We start from the raw sequence: 17,782 nt of genomic DNA, 5'->3' as shown, positions 1-17,782 counted from the left end.
TTTAAAGACCTCCAGGGACGGTGACTCCACCACTTCCCTGGACAGCCCACTCCAATGCCTCACAACCCTCTCAGTAAAGAAGTTCTTCCTACTATCCAACCTAAACCTCCCCTGGCACAACTTTAGCCTGTTCCACCTTGTCCTGTCACCAGGCACATGGGAGAATAGACCAAACCCCCATCTCGCTACAGCCTCCTTTAATGTGCCTGTAGAGTGCAATAAAGTCGCCCCCGAGCCTCCTTTTCTCCAGGCTGAACAACCCCAGCTCCCTCAGCCGCTCCTCATAGGACTTGTTCTCCAGACCCCTCACCAGCTTTGTCACCCTTCTCTGGACTGTCTCAAGCACCTCCATGTCCTTCTTGTAGCGAGGGGCCCAAAACTAAACACAGTACTTGAGGTGAGGCCTCACCAGAGCAGGGGGACAATCACTTCCCTAGCCCTGCTGGCCACCCTGCTTCTTATACAATGCCAGGATGGCCTTCTTGGCCACCTGAGCACACTGCTGGCTCATATTCAGCCAACTATCAACCAATACTCCCAGGTCCTTCTTGTGGACTGTAGAAATTTACAGATCTGACAGGGACAGATTTGTGAATTACACACCTAAAGTTCGTGTCAAGATGTAGGCTTGAATACTTTTGAAAAATCCTGTTAACAATTAGTAGTGGTCACAGTGTCAGTGCTTCTCATGTATGTTATGGCAATATACCTCGTAATTCTACTTCATCTATGCTTTTTTATGCTGGGAAGGCTGAGGGGCAGACCTGTTATTGTAATAGTAATGTGTAGTCAAGTAGAGCTAAAGTTGGGTATTTAAGCAGCTTCGAGTAGCACCCTGTTTGTGCTGGGCCAAATCCTGGACTCGTTACAGATTTTGCTTTCAATATGTAGCCAGTCGGAATAAGAAATAAGTAGAAGAGCTGCCAGCATTAGATCATATTTAAAAACTTTGATGAAGGATGCTTTGGATGCTCCTATAAGAAACAAATAGAATATTTGGAGATTATGATGGACATTTGTGGTATGCGACCTCTAACCTCAGGAACATAAAGCCTCAGTTGAATACTGTCTGTGGGGTAATTCCTCAAACATACTATAGCACAGCAGGTGAGTGGAAAGTGATGTTTTTTGGATTTGCTTGTATTGCATTCCACTTTTTGAAGTCTTTTATTGAAATGGTCAAATTTCCAATTTTAGCAAGACTGTAATGATTGGTATAGCTTTCTTTACCTTCTTCATTTTGTGTGCAATTAACTAAAACAGTCCTTCACAGTTGTCCTCGCAAGCAATAATTGAGCAAGCTTAATTGAAACTGAAGGAAGAAGAATCACCACACCTTGGTGATTGGAGTCTTCTGAAACAAACTGTATCAGCATAAAAACACTCACCCTTAAAGGTATGCTGTGGGTCATGCTGGATATATTTTTAAGAGAAGACTTCGCAGACTTTGAGGTGCGTATTCTTTGTACCCTATGTGTAGGCACATTAACATGCTTTTTTCTCTGATCATTGTAAAACGTACCAGTAAGCATGCACCTTCAAGAGAGTGGTGTTACCAGCCTTGTTCTGCTCTGGGGTACACAAAAGCCGAACGGGTGGAGGAAGAATTTCTCGGATCTGTCCACCTGGGATTCTCAGCTGGGCCTGTGCCAGGCACAAGGAAAATTGCCCGATGTTCAGGCTGAACCAGAAGGAAAGCCTGGCAGAATGCTACCACCTCCACCCTGAGGACTTGCAGGGTGGTTGGAGGGCTCACTTAGATTGCTTTGCAAAAGTATGGTCCTCTTGACATGATGTGAGGTAGAATATAGGCAAAGGGGAGAGAGAGAGGCTGTGTCCAGAGGGTGCTTCAACCTCCTGTTTTACACATCTATCCTAGAAAAGGTTGGTATTGCCCTCTGGAGGTGTCCATCTCTCAATCTGGACTACAAAAGGGGGTTAGATGATGGATTTGAGCTAGACACCTTATGCTTTCATGGCTGAACTTAAGCTGCAAGAATGCCATTTTCCATCCCGTCTCCAGGTGAACTTGCCTTGGCAGTGGTGAGCTTGCTGGTGGTAATGACAGCAGTGGACTCCATGCTTTTGAAGAATCTCCAGAAGAGCTGTGCACCTGGTGCTGACACTGCTTTTCATCTATACAGCACTTCGTGCCCCAGTGCACTTTTGGGAAGGCAGGGTAGTTGGGGTGAAATCTTGGTCTCACAGGCATCAGTGGAAATCTTGCCAGTGAGTTCAAAGAGAGCCAGGATTTCACCCAAAAAGGAAAACACAATAGAAACGGAAAATTTGTCCAGTCTCCCAGGTGATGCATATTGTCAGTGGGTCTATGTTCTGCAAGTTGCTACTGCTCATTTTCAGAAAGCTTTCCTAATACTCATTTTATCCTTTCAATTTCTTATCTTTAAAAGAATGTCTCAATAAAAAATTTATCTGAAAGAGTATGCTTTCCTGTATAAGATTTCCTTTTGTCAAATGCCTGTAGGCTATTGTGACGTCTTTGTAAGTTAGTTTTACTTTTCATATTTTCTAAAAAGAAATAAAATAATAATCTGATGTTTACTTGATTTTATGGGAATGCAATTTGTTTTTCAAGGCTACTGAGGCAGACTGAAGCCAAAACAAGCCTTTGAGCAAAACACCACTGTTTTAGAGTAGGACTTTGTATGACTGGGGAGTAAGCCAGGTGGGGCAGGGTGGCACACCTCTTTCTCCCATTGCTCGTTCTGAAGTCTCATTTTGACAGCAGAAAATAGGAGTGCTTTGCACCACTAAGAAGTGATGTAACTTATGTTTTATTAATGTCAAGGTCTTGACATCCTGTGCAAATGCTGAGTTCCCTGGCAAAATTAGTATACCCAACTTCAAGTTCAGTACCATTTTCCTCATGCTTAAATGACTTACCCATTATACTAAGAAAATTGTAGAACTGAGACTAAAATCTAAGAACCCAGTTTTCACCCCTGCACTGCAGTCTCCCAAGTAGCATTGTGTTCTATTGTTACCATTTATTTTAATTCTATTGCTATTTATGTTAGTTTATATAATGTTTTAAATGTAAATACAACTGTAAAATAGATAAATAAGTTGTACTGAACAGTTTTCTGAAACTAAAAGCATGACTGGATATAATACAATACAGAAGAATAACAAGGTGGCGTTCAAGATTTATAGCTGAGGTACTTAACTGAACAGGCAAAACTTTTTTCCTCTTTGACTTGCAAGCCTGCAGGTACAGTTACAAGAATATATGAATATGCTATCAGATAAAGAAAAAACTTCAGGGCTGCTTATTAGTGCAATTGTTAATGCAGCTGCGGAACTGTCTGCCTGTATGCTGTTGTTTCATTTTCCAGTATATGCTTGGTACATTGGTTTGTGCCCTTGTTTCTCCTTAGTGTTTGATAATACAGTTCAAAGTGCCCTATATAAGCACTTTTCAGCATGGCAAGAATAGCTAAGTGTTCCTGATCTGTGCGACTGAGATAAAAATGCACAAATACACCTACATTCATGCTTTAAACTGAGGATGGCTTATGGTGAAATTTATTTGCTGTTTCGAGTATTTCAGATATATATATATTTTTCCCCAGAGTAGGGATGTTTATTTAATAACATCTTTCAACCTATGTTGAGCTTTGCATTTTTGCCAATTAAGATTTGTTTAGAAAAGGAAGGATAAAATTGCTGATGTTAAAGATAAGCAAGAGTCAGACTTTTTAGTCTGTGCTGCTGTGCCTCATTGGCATGAAGTACAGTAATTGTGTAAATACTGAGTACTGTGACCAAAAGAAATTTTTAACATGCAGTCTTCCCAGATGGTACAGGAGCTCTTAGCCCTGCTCTAAGTGCAGGGAAGATCCTTTTCATTTTTTGTGCAAGCTGGGTTTAATGTAGGGAGACCCTGAAAGATTAAAGATGTGAAAAGAAGAGGATGAAAAGTTATGCTTTGTAAAGGAAGGAGACAGGAAAAGCACAAATTTCATACAGTGGGAGCTATGTCATAGAGCTGTAAATCATTTGAATAAGGATTGGTAGTCAAAAAGGAGTATGAACTCACATTTTGGGAAGGGTGAGGTATAATAACTCTAGAGTTTTGGCAGGAGACTGCTTGAAGCAAGCAAGAACTGGGCTGACCTAGATGCCTGATAAGAGGCAAACTGAAATGAAAAGTGGGTGGACCTGGAGAACTGGGTGGACCTGATTGTTTTGGCACTTGCGTATTTGATGCTTGATTTCCAGGGCAGCAAAATGTTAATAACCTATTGTTCATTATTGGTCAGCTCCTTACTAATATGACTGGCACCTCTCTTCCCGAGCAGTTACTGCGTGCTGGGATGTGAGGAAGGCAGGAGAAGCTTTGCAGGCAAGAGCTCCAGTTAGGAAAGGAAGAAATGCTTTGAGCAGAAGGTGCTCTAGAGGAGTGTTTCAGATAAGGAGGCTGTATGTGTGTAGGGATGGCTGTGGAAAAAAGGAAGGGAGGCTTTGAGGGCTCTTTTGCTCATGAGGGTGTTGAGGTCTTGCCTTTGGGACATAACCTCAGCATGATTTGTGAATTGATGCTGAACAGAGATCAGGCTTGGCTCCACTCACGATTAAAATGTCCAGCTTCTCTTGCTGATATCTCTTGTCAGCGTTGTCCCCTCCTCCTGATGTTGTGAGGCCTTACACTGCTGAGAAAATCAGTGAAAGGATGATACTGCAGGAACAAAGAGTGAAAGCTGAGTGACTGAGAGAGGAAGTGTCTTCAGTCTAACACACTCTAGGTTTGTTTATTGAGCTTTTTTAGGGATAAAATACTCTACATATGTGTAAAGAGTACCAAGCTCAGCTCTGCACATCCCCGTGTTATAATAGACATCAGTAGTTGTTGTGTATTTTTTAACAAGTTAGGCACAAGAATCTGCATTCATGTAGTTATATATATATATAAATATATATATATATATATATATAAACTCTCATATATATATATATATATATATATATATGAGAGTTTATATATATATATATATATATATATATATATATATATATATATATGAGAGTTTATATGCTAGTATGTTTTGTCTCCTCTTGTGTGTTATTTTCTATATTGTTTTATTTAGTAATCTTGGCTACAAAAAGTGAAAGTCTTGCTCTTTTGGTAGGATGAGACAAAACTTTCAGGATGGTATTTTTTTAAATTGAAGGCACAACTCTTCAACTCTTCAGATTGACAATACATGAATATAGACTATGTGACTGCTGTCTTGGACAATCTAAAAGGCACCTAACATGAAAAAGACCTAAAATTCATGAAATCCATCATCATCACTTTTCTGGCATGGTATCTCTTCTCTTACAATGTTTTTTGTTTTACAGAATGTGATTGTATCTCGGCAGTAATTTTAAAATAACTCATCACTGTGAATAATTTTTCTAGGATCGTTGCTATATGACTATTCCATGAGCCTTGTGCTATACCTGCAAGTTCCTAGAAACCTTAGGTATATTTAACTTTAGCTTGTGTTAGGTAATCTAAATGGCTTGTAGAACTTGAAGGCTCATTTAGCATATATGATTCATACCTGTAAACCTGTCTACCAGTAGTCTTTATGCCAACACGTCTGTCTTACCAGTTACACTTCTACCCTATAGTCCCACTCCTCCCATTTCTCCAAATACAGTTAAGACACACTGGCCCTATGCATATGCATTGTGTTTTTTATTTTTTTTTTCTTTTTTCCTGAAAGTCCCTAGAAAAGCTGCTTCTGTACCCAGAAGAAAGATGTAGTGGTGTCGTGGTTTAACCCGGCCGGCAGCTAAACACCACGTAGCCGTTTGCTCACCCTCCCCCCTCCCTCTCTGGGACGGGGGAGAGAAATGGAAAGTGAAGCCCGTGAGTTGAGATAAAGACAGTTTAATAAGACAGGAGAATAATAATAACAAAAATAATAATAACAATAATAATAATAATACAATGGTGATAATAGGAAAGTAATAATAATATGTACAAACAAGTGATGCACAATGCAATTGCTCACCACCCGCTGACCGATGCCCAGCCTAACCCCGAGCAGTCCGGCCCCCTCCCCCCGGCTAGCCACCCCTATATATTGTTTAGCATGACGTCAGATGGTATGGAATACCCCTTTGGCTAGTTTGGGTCAGCTGTCCTGGGTCTGTCCCCTCCCAGCTCTTACTGCACCCCCAGCCTGCCTGTTGGCAGGACAGAGCAAAAGGCTGAGATGTCCTTGGCTTGGTATAAGCACTGCTCTGCAACAATTAAAACATCGGGGTGTTATCAGCACTCTTCTCATCCTAAGCCAAAACACACCATTCCACCAGCTACTAGGAAGAAAATTAATTCTGTTCTAACTGAAACCAGGACAAGTGGGAATTACCCCAGGTTATTGTTCTGCTGCTTCTGTCCAGTGCCCAGGGAGTGGACCATTTGTAGAAGCTGTTTGAAAAGCTTGAAGGTGATATTAGGCAAGTTCTGAATGCATAGCATCAGGAAATAGTGTTCCTGTCATCTTACTGCTGAAACACCACCAAACACAAGCAGCAGTATGTTTAAAACTGCTCATGAGTATGTTGCAGAAAGGTGTCACCTTACAGATGGAATTCATTGCTGCAAAATCGTACCAAACTGAATGTGTCTAAAGATGCTTGGTTTTGCATGTGGAAAGAAGGGGCAGATTTTACCCCACCAGATGGTGGTGGGAGATGAGGGGAGAGGAAGATGACAATTCCTTGTTGTGTTGCAGTGTCCTGGCAAATTGTCCAGAGGAGGCCTACTAAGACAGTGAAGGGCCTAGAGGAGAAGATGTATGAGGAGTGGCTGAGGTCACTTGGCCTGTTCAGCCTGGAAAAGAGGAGGCTGAGAGGAGACCTCATCACAGTCTACAGCTTCCTCACGAGGGGCAGTGGAGGGGCAGGCACCGATCTATTCTCTGTAGTGACCAGCGATAGGACCTGCGGGAATGGTGTAAAGCTGTGATGGGGAGGTTCAGGCTGAATATCAGGAAGAGGTTCTTCACTGAGAGGGTTGTCGTGCACTGGAACAGGCTCCCCAGGGAAGCAGTCACGGCACCAAGCCTGTCGGAGTTTAAGAAACGTTTGGACTGTGCTTTTAGTCACATGGTCTGAATTTTTGGGTAGACCTGTGTGGTGCCAAGAGTTGGACTCAATGATCCTTATAGGTCCCTTCCAACTCGGGATATTTTATAATTCTGTGCTTACAGGTGAGCTGAAAGCTGCCTTTTTCCCTCTGCCTCCACTGAGAAGAACCACAGAATCATTAAGGTTGGAAGAGACCTCCAAGGTCATCTGGTCCAACCATCACCCTACTACCAGTATCACCCACTAAATCATGTCCCTAAGCGCCAGGTCCAACCTTTCCTCATACACCCCCAGGGATGGTGACTCCACCACCTCCCTGGGCAACCCATTCCAATGCCTGACTGCTCCTTCTGAGAAGAAATATCTCCTAATTTCCAACCTAAACCTTCCCTGGTGCAACTTGAGGCCATTCCCTCCAGTCCTATCACTAGTTACCTGTGAGAAGAGGCTAACCCCCAGCTCCCCACACCTTCCTTTCAGGCAGTTGTAGAGAGCAATGACGTCTCCCCTGAGCCTCCTCTTCTCCAGACTAAACAACCCCAGTTCTCTCAGCCGCTCCTCACAGGACTTGTGTTCCAGGTCCTTCACCAGCTTTGTTGCCCTTCTCTGAAGCATGCCTTAACTTCTGGACATTGTTATAGGTAGCTTTATTTCTTGTTAAATGTGACTTTGTACAGTGTAGCATGAGGTCTTAATGACTTTAATACCTGCTTGTCCGCGAGGTTGTCTGGTGAGTGGCATAATGAGGAACTGCCCCTAGTTCCCCTGCAGGGAGTGGAAAAACTTTCACTGGCTTCAGTGGGAGAATGATTGTGGTAGCTAAGACCAGCAGTCCCATGAACATTGTTGCTTTCAGACCCTAACTCTGCAATTACTGTATACAAAGGGGTATGCGTAAAGGTCCAGTGCCACAGTTGTTGTTTTGACTTCTCTAATGATTTATCTGAGGCACCACTAAGGTACTGTACAACTTAATTACTGCAGATCTGCAGTGATTACTTAAAGCATTGTGCATAAACCAGATATTTAGGGAGCAACTTGCACAAATAAAAATCATGCCATACACGTGCAGGGAACTTGTTTGTCATTTTTGTGCAGCCACCATCAAAAATTGAAATGTAGTCATGTCACATCTAACAGGTAATAAATGACAATAGGGAGCACAAAGCAGTTCTGTTTATTTGCAGTCCAGCAAAAGAATGAAACCATTAAGCCCTTTGAAGTTTGCCAAAGCTTTTTTGATGGTACAATGGCTTGAATATTTGTTTAATAATTTAGATCAGTATTTAAATAGATTGCACATTTGATTGTATAACATAGTAAACTCTTCCTTTATCAGCAAAGTCTTACTTTGTGCTCTTTGGCCTTCTATGCAAAGCAGCAAGTAAGTGATGGTGGAAGGTGCTGCATAGTGGCTTAGTGGAAGCTGCAGGTGCCCAGGATGTTTTGTGGTCAAGCCTGTTACTTGATTTCCCACCTCAAATGAATTGTTTGCAGGCTGCATAGGCCATTAATGCAGCCACCTACCAGACTTCGGTAATAAACCAACATCTGCTCTCTGTCTTGCTTTAAAAAGTGGGGTTTGAATGTTATGAATTGTATACTCAGGGGAAGTGCTCTGTGTTTGAGAAGCCTCTTTCTGCTGAGAGTCAGAGGCTGAAGTCCTTGCATTGTGTGTGGTACGGAACTCGGCTCTCGCTATGCCACCGTAACAAGTACCTCTGCAGTAAACAAGTAGCTCCTGAACTCCTTGGAGTACCTACTCCTGGAACACAGGATGAATATCGTCATATGAAAATGTTGGTGATTAAATTGCAGGAAGACTGCTGTACAGACAAAGCAGTAAAGCAGTACTTTTTTTTTTTTTTTTTTTTGGTTCTGTGTTGCAAGACATTTTGTGGGAAACAAAAGTGTCAGAAACTGAAGCACTGAGCAAGAAGGACTCAGGAGGTGGTGTTTCTATTCTGTCACACATTCGACTGTCCTGCCCCATGCCAATTAATCTTTCTGAGCTGTCATTTCCTGTATATAGGATGGGAGCAGTAGCAGTTCCTTCCTCCTTTGTCTGCCTTGCCTGATGTCTTTGGTTCCTAATGACTGCAGAACTCATTTATGGTACTTATCTTTGCGCCTTTAGGCAATGCTGAAATGAAAATGACTGATAATAAGTATTTAATGTCTGTTTTCTCTGCCTAGGATGTCCAGAATATATTTGAATTCTGCAGCTGATCATTTCAGAGGGAGTACAGGATCTTGTTTGTTTTTCTCAGCACCAGCACTGTGTTTTGTGTATGGCTTTTGTTATGGCGATGTGGTGCCATGATGAACGTTTTGCATTTTATCCATGGTTAGAGCTGTCACTAGGGTACCCAAGATGTCACTAAGGAACACAGGATGTTCCTTGTGAGTCACACAGCTTCCCGCATACTGTCCTCCATCCTGCCGCTGTTTAAGGGTTAAACCTTATGAGTTCATTCAGACAAGCATTAGCAGGATTTTGCAGCGGGGGAGTACTTCTTGACATTAAAAACCCTTGGCAAGGCTTCTGTAAAGCATTTCAACGTTTATCCTTTTGGAGTCTCCTGTTTTCAGAAAGTCACCGAAGCCGGTGAAATTTGAAATCCAGCTAGATTTTGAAATTGCATCCTATGAGAGGTTTCAAGCAGCAACTCTCAGGAGATGCTGCTCTGATAACACATGGTAGGGACGGTTCCTGCCTTACTAGTGGGTGCCCAAAGGAATGGGTGAGGACTGGGGCTGGTGGGGAAAGGCCAAGGGCGTCTTGCTGCTCCCCTGCCTTTTTGCTTCAGTCCTAGTTACTCTCTGTCACTCCTTTAAAAACAAATTAGGCAGGATACTGTCAGGAATGATGTAGGTAGTACTGTACAGTCCTGACTTGGGGCGAGAGGAACAGAGGTAGTTCTGTCCAACCTTGTTTTTCCTGTGATTCTAGGTTTTAGATGCTGCTTACAGGAAGCTTTGGTCTATTAGCTCATACACAGAGGGCATCTTGCAGGAGTGATTCTTCTAAATCCTGCTCTCCAAACCTGTCTCTGTTCTTGCTAAGCCCCAAGGTATAAACCTGTGCAAAAAACACACCTACCTGAGGGCCATGGCAGGCTGTCTCGGGCTCCTGTAGCTGCCCCTTCACTTTTCTCTTCTCACTGAAAGCTTGCATTTGCAGCTAAATATGTTACAAGAACTGAGCTGCCATACTAGGGGTACAAAATTCACGTGCATGCTGGGAGATTGGTCTTGTGGTGCCAAAACCTTCAACTTGAGTGAAAACTGAATGCATCTGTTGCATAACTTGGATGAACCCAAATTACACCTTTTCTGGCAGTTTCCCACAGAAAATGCTGCTAAGACTTTTGTGCCGAATGGCAGGGCAGTAGTGTGTCCTTAAGCATGATTTTCCTGAATAATTGTTTGAAACAGGCAGATTATTTACAGGATACTTCCTGAAGGGAAGCTGAATTTATGTTTAGGAAGTTCTGTGATAAGATTAACAATTTTTTGTCTGCTAAGTGGGGCGCTTAATCTTTTTGAATTTTATTGTTTATTTAATTCTAAAGTGTTGTGAGAAACGTATTTAATTTGTTATTTATATTTTCTGCTGTGGGTTAAATAAACGCTTATTCATTCTACCAAAGGAAAATTTGCTCCTGTGAGTTTTGATCAGAGCTGAATATTGATTTCAGGTGCCTCCCCTGGAGGAAGAAACCTGGAAATTATGAAGAAGATTAGCAGAATGTTTGAAGACTGTAATTCAAGGTGTTATATCAGACTCTGGATTCAAATTCTAGCTACAACAATATTGTGAAACATCAAGTCCTTGGTGAACCCTTCCTGCACGTGCTGGTTGCATAGGGAGGTTGACATACAATCTTGTACCCACACAAAAGCTGCTTACCCTGCGTGCTTTTAAAAGTCCTCAGTGCAGATGCAGGGATCTGTGAGCAGTGGCAGGGTTATGGCCAAGCTAACCTGCTTTAACTTAAATGTCCCTCCTTGTGTCTGACAAAAATGTAGCTTCAGTTTTTCAATTAAATTAGAAAAATGTGTGAATTTCAGTACCAAAGATATGACATGTTTGCCAACAACATACATAAATGCAGACATATATGTTTTAGTAAATATAACAACTTTTGTTTTTCTAGGTTAGTGGATGACAGATGTGTGGTTCAGCCAGATGCAGGCGACCTTGCCAACCCTCCAAAGAAGTTCAGAGGTCAGTAACTCAGGATATATATATGTGTTTGCGTGTGTATGCGTCTGTATTTATTGATGCAAAGATTTACATTGTATTTATTGAGATTGGGCAAAGATTTACATTGCCAGACAAGTAACTTCCTGGAAGCCTTGGTGGTTTGTGAGTATATTGCTTATAAGTTTCAAGCTGGAATGTGAAAGGCCAATTTCGAGAACTAAACGCCAGATCAGCAAAGGCATTGGGGTAGGCAGAGAACATGAGAAAAGCAATTAACCTGGTGGTAATCCAAGAGCCAGTTACTCTGTTTTGTCCACTGAATGCAGATACCTCACTTTGTGACCAACTCCGTGCTCCTCCAGCCCTGCTCTTACTGTAAATGGGAAACAAGCTCACGAGATTCACAACTAGTGGAGTTGCTGCAGTTCTTTTTTTTTTTTTTTTTTTTTTAAGATAAACCGGTGTTATAAAGACTACCCCCATTATTTTGTCAGTTTTTTGTTTTGTTTTCCCTTAAAACCATGTCTCGTTTTTCTCAACTTTTTTAGACATGCGCTTGTAGATTAGATGTGGATAATTCCACTGTTTTGCTTGATGGAAAAAATAACAAAGCACTGACAACATGCAGTTTCTACTTCTTGAATGCCAAAAATACTCTTTTGGTATCAGAAGTTCTCTGTGTTTATATGCAGGGAAGGAAATTAAACCTTTCAGGGTCTTGTTTGTACTTAATTTAAGCCATCAACTCTATCTGCACGAAAGTGGAGACTTGCTAGCCTGATCCAGACTTCTGTTGGCTTAAATAGACCTCGAATCACATCTGTTACAAGGACAGTAATAGCTTTCCTGGTTTACAGCAAATAAAACACATTTCATGCCCCAGATCATCACTGATTGTGTCTATTTCAAGGGGTGAAACAGAGGTTCTTAACCATATTTCCAGGGTTTATTGGAAAAAAAAAAAAAAAAAAGTGTTTAAAACATTGAGAGACTAAAGCTCTGTTTTCCCGGAGTATGCAGAGTTTATTTTCCATCACATGTTCAGGAAACATCACCAGTTGGTTCCAGTTCCAACATTCAGCACATCTACAGATCTTGGAAATCGGAAAATGAGGAAAATGAGGGCATATACTTAGAAACTAATAGTGATAAATCTCAGTTACTTGCACAACGTCATGAAATAACTTCATAGCAGAGATAGGGATAACATCTAGTTCTCCAGTGTGGTTTTCAAGCTACCTAGCTGTGATTACATCTTCTTACTGTCTGAAAATATATGTTTAATTCACAGCTTGAATCTTGCATAAAATTTCATATGGGCATTCTTTGTACAGTTCTCTCGCTTCACCACCCTGATTTTGTCCCAAAGTAGAACATACCTAGGTTTCTAGATGAGCCAGGAGTCACTGGAAAAGATTTGCATGTGATAGTGCAATTGCAAAATATGTCAAAATGCCCGCCGTTGAGGAGATAAACAGAGGTTAAAAAGACAACCTTGAGACCTTGAGTTTTTCATTGTTTAACTTTTGAGTGCTTGATTTTATAACTTCAGAAGAGTTCTTTTATTGTGGTCGTGATGTTCTTTCTTACCTTGGAAAGACGAAGGAAAAAGGTGATAGCATTCTTTGTTGAGTTTTCCCTCCCAAAACATATCTCAACAGCATCAGGAAGGATTGAACTCTTTGATCCAGGGTGCAAGGTTTTTGAAATCACAGTACTAATGGCATGCCACTAATGGTGGCAGTAGTACATATGCATGTAGATCAGACATTGGAAGGGAGTAAGACACAGAGAAAACCTACAGCTGTTCTTTGCTGGTAGGGGAATGCAAAGACTGTGCTCCTGAGTTGCATCCCAGCCACTTGCAGAGGAATGTTTTCTATTAGTTGTAGACAGTTTTGGCTGTGTTCCTGTTGTGATGTTGTTCTGTTGCTTTCATAACACATCTCTTTACCTCTAGTTCCCCTTACTCCTTCTCCCCAGCATCCAAGCTTTCCTTTCTTCTAACTCATGTATCCAGTTCTTGGGATCCCTCTCTTAACCTTTCTTCCCACCCCCAAATCTTGTTACTAGCTGTTTCTCTCCTCTTCCTCACTGCTGCCTCTTAGCTCTCTTTGGCTCCAGCAGTCTCTCTTCCTGTCATTCCTTATCCCTTTCCATTTTAGGGCGTGCCCATACCTGACAATCTTGGAGTGGCTTGCCCAGCTTGTGCTGGCATTGTGATAGCATGTGAATTTGGCTGAACTGCAAGACCTGCAGGAGAAGCTAAATCAGTGTAAAAGTGATTTTTGTGGCCTTTATAGATGCAACCCACCATGCTGTAACATCATGGCTATGTTGTTAGTGCCCCATCTAGCATCTAGTAGCATTTTCGTACATGACTAGTGGCAGTCATGGAAGGGCTGCAGCAAAGATAAAAACTGTAATTGGTATACATATATATAATCTTCTTCTTTGCTATACAAGTCTAATCCTAAGGAAACTGGGAATAGCAGGGGTTTTGTTTAGAACACAGTAGAGACTCTCTGTCCAATTAGAATTTAGTGCTTGCTGCCACAGAGCTGCACCTTGGGACTTTTGCTCTGCCCAGGCAGTCTTGGGATAGGTGACACTCAGTTTACAGTGAGGATGACATACATACCTGCAACAGCCTAGATCAGATAGAAGCTATGAGATGGAGGCAGGTGGTGAGTGTATACAGACCTCTCAAGAGTATTTTAGAGCTGTGCCCTAATAATCACCTATGAAGCATGGACAGTACAAAACTTTTGAGGACTGGGAACACTGTGACAATTAGATGTCTGTATTATAAGGCCAACCACAGCACATCTCTACCACTCTGTTAAATTTCTTGTTTATGCTCAAAAGCACCAAGGCAAAAGAGCTGCTAAAAGTTCTTCATATAAGCAAGAAATGTAAGCAAAATACATGCTTTTCTCCCTAAGAATCTGCTGGGAAATAAAATTCAATTAAAATCATGAAGTTAATAAAACAAACAAAAAAGACTTTAAGTAGGTTCTTGACATAAAAAGATGACTTAGGCAGGGATGATTAATTGAATGATTAGACATAAGTAACTAAAAATAGCATCTAACAGCAGGAAGAGTAGGGCCTCTTTAGTAATAGGAACGGCTGTCTGTATGGTTTACAGTGTTTTTATCACTCATAGTTGAAACTGGCATTGATGTGAGGTTTGAGCATGACCTACAAGTCAAAGAAGTATGAGAAAGGCATGTTTCTAACAAGATGTTTAGATTCTAAGGACTGACTCTGAAAATGAACATCAGAGGACTGTTTGCTCTTTTTTTGGTAATATTTTATCTATTCCGCCTCCTTCCTCCCTGCCTCCAAAAAACGACAAAAAATTTGTGTTTTCTAACTACTTGTAACTCTCTGAGTTCACTCAGAGATCAAATTTAGGTACAGAGCTGTTGGTCTGAACTGAAAGCCAACGTAAAGAGATGTCTCAAAATAGCAGTTTCATTTTTGTTATGTGTTTACTTTTTTTTTTTTTTGAGTGGGTGGTAGCTATTCTAGTTGTTTCAGAACATCCTACAAAACAGAGTATTGTTAAACTAAGGAAAGCAATAGCTCCTTTTCATTTTCTGTCCATATAAAGAAGCTGTGTTCCATATTTCCCCTTCAGTCGCACTGGAATGACTCTGGAGTGGCTTTCTGTTCAACAGTGCAGATTTGCATCACTGTAAAGGAGGGCAGAATTTGGTCCAACACATGTTTCCTGAAGTCTGTTGAAAAAAAAAAGAAGCATTTACTATTTTGCGGTTGAATTTAAGGGACTGATGAAGCCAGGTGCTTCTTGTCCTATTTCTATCTGAAGTTTATGAGCTAAAGCACTTAGTGTGATGGTGGAAATGCTTTCCACATTGCAGGAGCAGATTCACTGTTACTAGGAAGAATGGCATGTACAATAAATCATGTTCACATGAAGAAAAGGCATATCATGAGCAACAGAACTGCAGGTTTCTCTAAGCTGTGACCGTAAGCACACTTTAGCTTGATGTTGTTATCTTTGGTGGGAAACAATTTCATCTTCCACGGTCTAAAATAGCTCTGGTAAGACCTGCTTGTTGGTCAAATGTAGCAACTCTGAAAAAGGAGCACAGGACTCTTTTCTAGTTCGAATCAAAAATGACTTAAGTTCTTAAACTGATTTTAAATTCTCTGCATTTCATACTTCCTTGTCTTGAGGCATCTGCAATGTAGTCAATGTTTGAGTTACCAAATAGGCGACTTCCTGCTTTTGTCTTGGTGTTTAGTCTGTTCCTCTTCTACTTCTCCTTTCCTCTTTCCATCCTTTCCTCTGCCATCTGACATTTTCTTCTTTACTTGCCTTCTCCTACATCATCGTGGTTTGTTCTTAGGTTTTCTCCTTGTTTCAGTTCAATAGACGCTTTCATTTTCTTCTCAGATTCCTGATTGCTTTTTCCATTGTCCACCTTATGATTCTTCATGGCCCCACTTCTTCCTCCTTGTTCCCTTGTATTCCTCTGTTTCCATTATCATGTCAGCTCCTTTTAGCTTTCTGTAATTCCTTCAAAACACGTAGATTGGTACACACTTTGATTTAATAGACCTACCACTTCCCATTTGTCATTCTGCTGCTTTGAGTAAAGCCATAATTTTGCTAGTTCTCCACATAACTGAAAATCTTCTGTGATGGCTAAGAGTTAAATTTCTAATATCTTACCCACAACAAAAAAAGACAATGACAAATACTGTTCTAAGCCATCCTTATGCAATATCAAGAAACATTTAAAAGGTATAAGAGGAGTTCTTCTCCTTTTCAGACTTCCTGGGTATAGTTGTTTTTTGTTCAGAGGACGTGCTGTATATGTTCTACCCACTATTACCTTCTTTAAATTTTGTGCACATTTGCAGGATTAGACATATGGGCAGTTTGGTGCTGAGTGCATCCACTCTGGGAATTGCTGCTTTCCGTCTTTTGGTAGTAAATTAATAAATGCCATTTTTTTCCTTATAAAATAAGTAATTGATATATCTCTCCACAGTGATAAATTGTCATATTTTCTTACTTTCTAGCAAGCCAAGGTGTAGTATAGGAAGGTAAGGTTCATTTCTCCCCCTCTGCAGCCGGGGAGAGGAAGAGTGGAGTTCTCTGTTCTTTGCATTTTGTAAATAAAACATATTTTATAATATTTTATTCATTTAGAAATATTTATTTTTATAAGCATTTGTACATTTTTTTAAAAAAGTGTGTTTGGGGAGGAATGGGAGATTTTTTTTTTCCGTCTTCACTTTGTGCATAGGCAATTCAGATTTTGCTTTTGGAGGTATGAAAGAATTGATGGAACTGCAGAAATTAAATACATGAAAGTTTAGTAAGTGAAACTGGCTGATACTTCTAAGCTGTTTGCTTTAAAGCAATTTGCTTACTTTTCATAGTGCCTACTTAACTTGTGTCCTAAGGAAGAGAAGCATTTATGCAAAACTCCATAAAGTAAAGAAAATTGCTTTCAGTTTATTTTCTTTCCTGTTCATTTAAACTATAGCTTCTATAGGGCAGGAACTGCTTTTTTTTTTTTTTTTTCCCCTGATGTTTAGGATCACAAAGCTTGAATATAGTGTTCTACTGCTACTGTCATAAAAGTAACTATAAAAGAGACCAGAGGAAAAAAAAAAATCAACAGGTGAACTATTTTTAATGTATCTGGAATCTGGGAAAAACAAACAAACAAACAAAAAAACCCCACCTTGTATGGAAACAAAGAGTACAAAGAGCATGACAAAGAGTATGAGTTTTTTTCTTCTCTGAATTTAAGAAAATGATAATAGTTTTTAAAATAAGTTCTTGGAAGCACGACTTTTAAGCATAAGATTGAAACTCAGGAAGACTTTTGCAGCATGGTTGTAGATTTAGCTATGTGGCTGAGGCTATGTAGCACCTGGTCTGTCTCCATTTCTTTAAGAAGTATCACTGGGAAATATTCACCCAACTTTGTGAAAAATAAACCTGCAGTAATGATTATCTGGCTATGTATGTGTTGCATTTCTGTGCAGTGTACTAGTACTGTGCGTTGAGACTCTGCATGAAGGTGGGAAGCTGTGTGTTTACTGAAGTAGCAGGATATGTGTGGAGTAACTGAGAAATGGAAACTGGTCCTATAAAAAGACAGTACAGTTATTTTAGGAAAGTAAGTATTTCAAGATATGTTCTGAGAAGGCACATTAATTGTAGACTGTTACAGAAAATAATAGCTGATTTTTTGTCCTATGATCTTCTTCAACATACAGTATGACTTACCAGTATGGGTTATTTTTTTTTAGTTGGGGTGGTGGTGTAAATTTTTTTTGCCTTCTTTGTTTCTGATCAGAGTATTGTAAAAGTTACCCAGAGGGTTTTCATGTACTCTGAGCTGTGTTACAGAGTTCTCTTTGTAAATGTTCTCCTTTGAATGAAAGTAAGTATCTCTGCAAGGTGACAGG

At 40.5% G+C, this 17,782-nt stretch overlaps 1 protein-coding gene across 1 annotated transcript in view; it reads left to right on the top strand.

Moving 5' to 3' along the window:
• Positions 1-17,782, top strand: part of ITPR2 (inositol 1,4,5-trisphosphate receptor type 2) — a gene marked incomplete at its 5' end in the record, with an annotated part of 269,840 nt that overhangs the window by 21,102 nt on the left and 230,956 nt on the right. Inside the window, one exon of the mRNA XM_084290744.1 lies at positions 11,268-11,338. Coding sequence (XP_084146870.1) covers positions 11,268-11,338 — 71 coding nt within the window. The remainder of the gene's footprint in view (positions 1-11,267; positions 11,339-17,782) is intronic.

The sequence above is a fragment of the Netta rufina genome (assembly GCF_964035555.1).
Source record: "Netta rufina genome assembly, chromosome: 1".
Lineage (NCBI taxonomy): Eukaryota > Metazoa > Chordata > Aves > Anseriformes > Anatidae > Netta > Netta rufina.
This window is presented reverse-complemented; position numbering and strand designations above follow the sequence as displayed.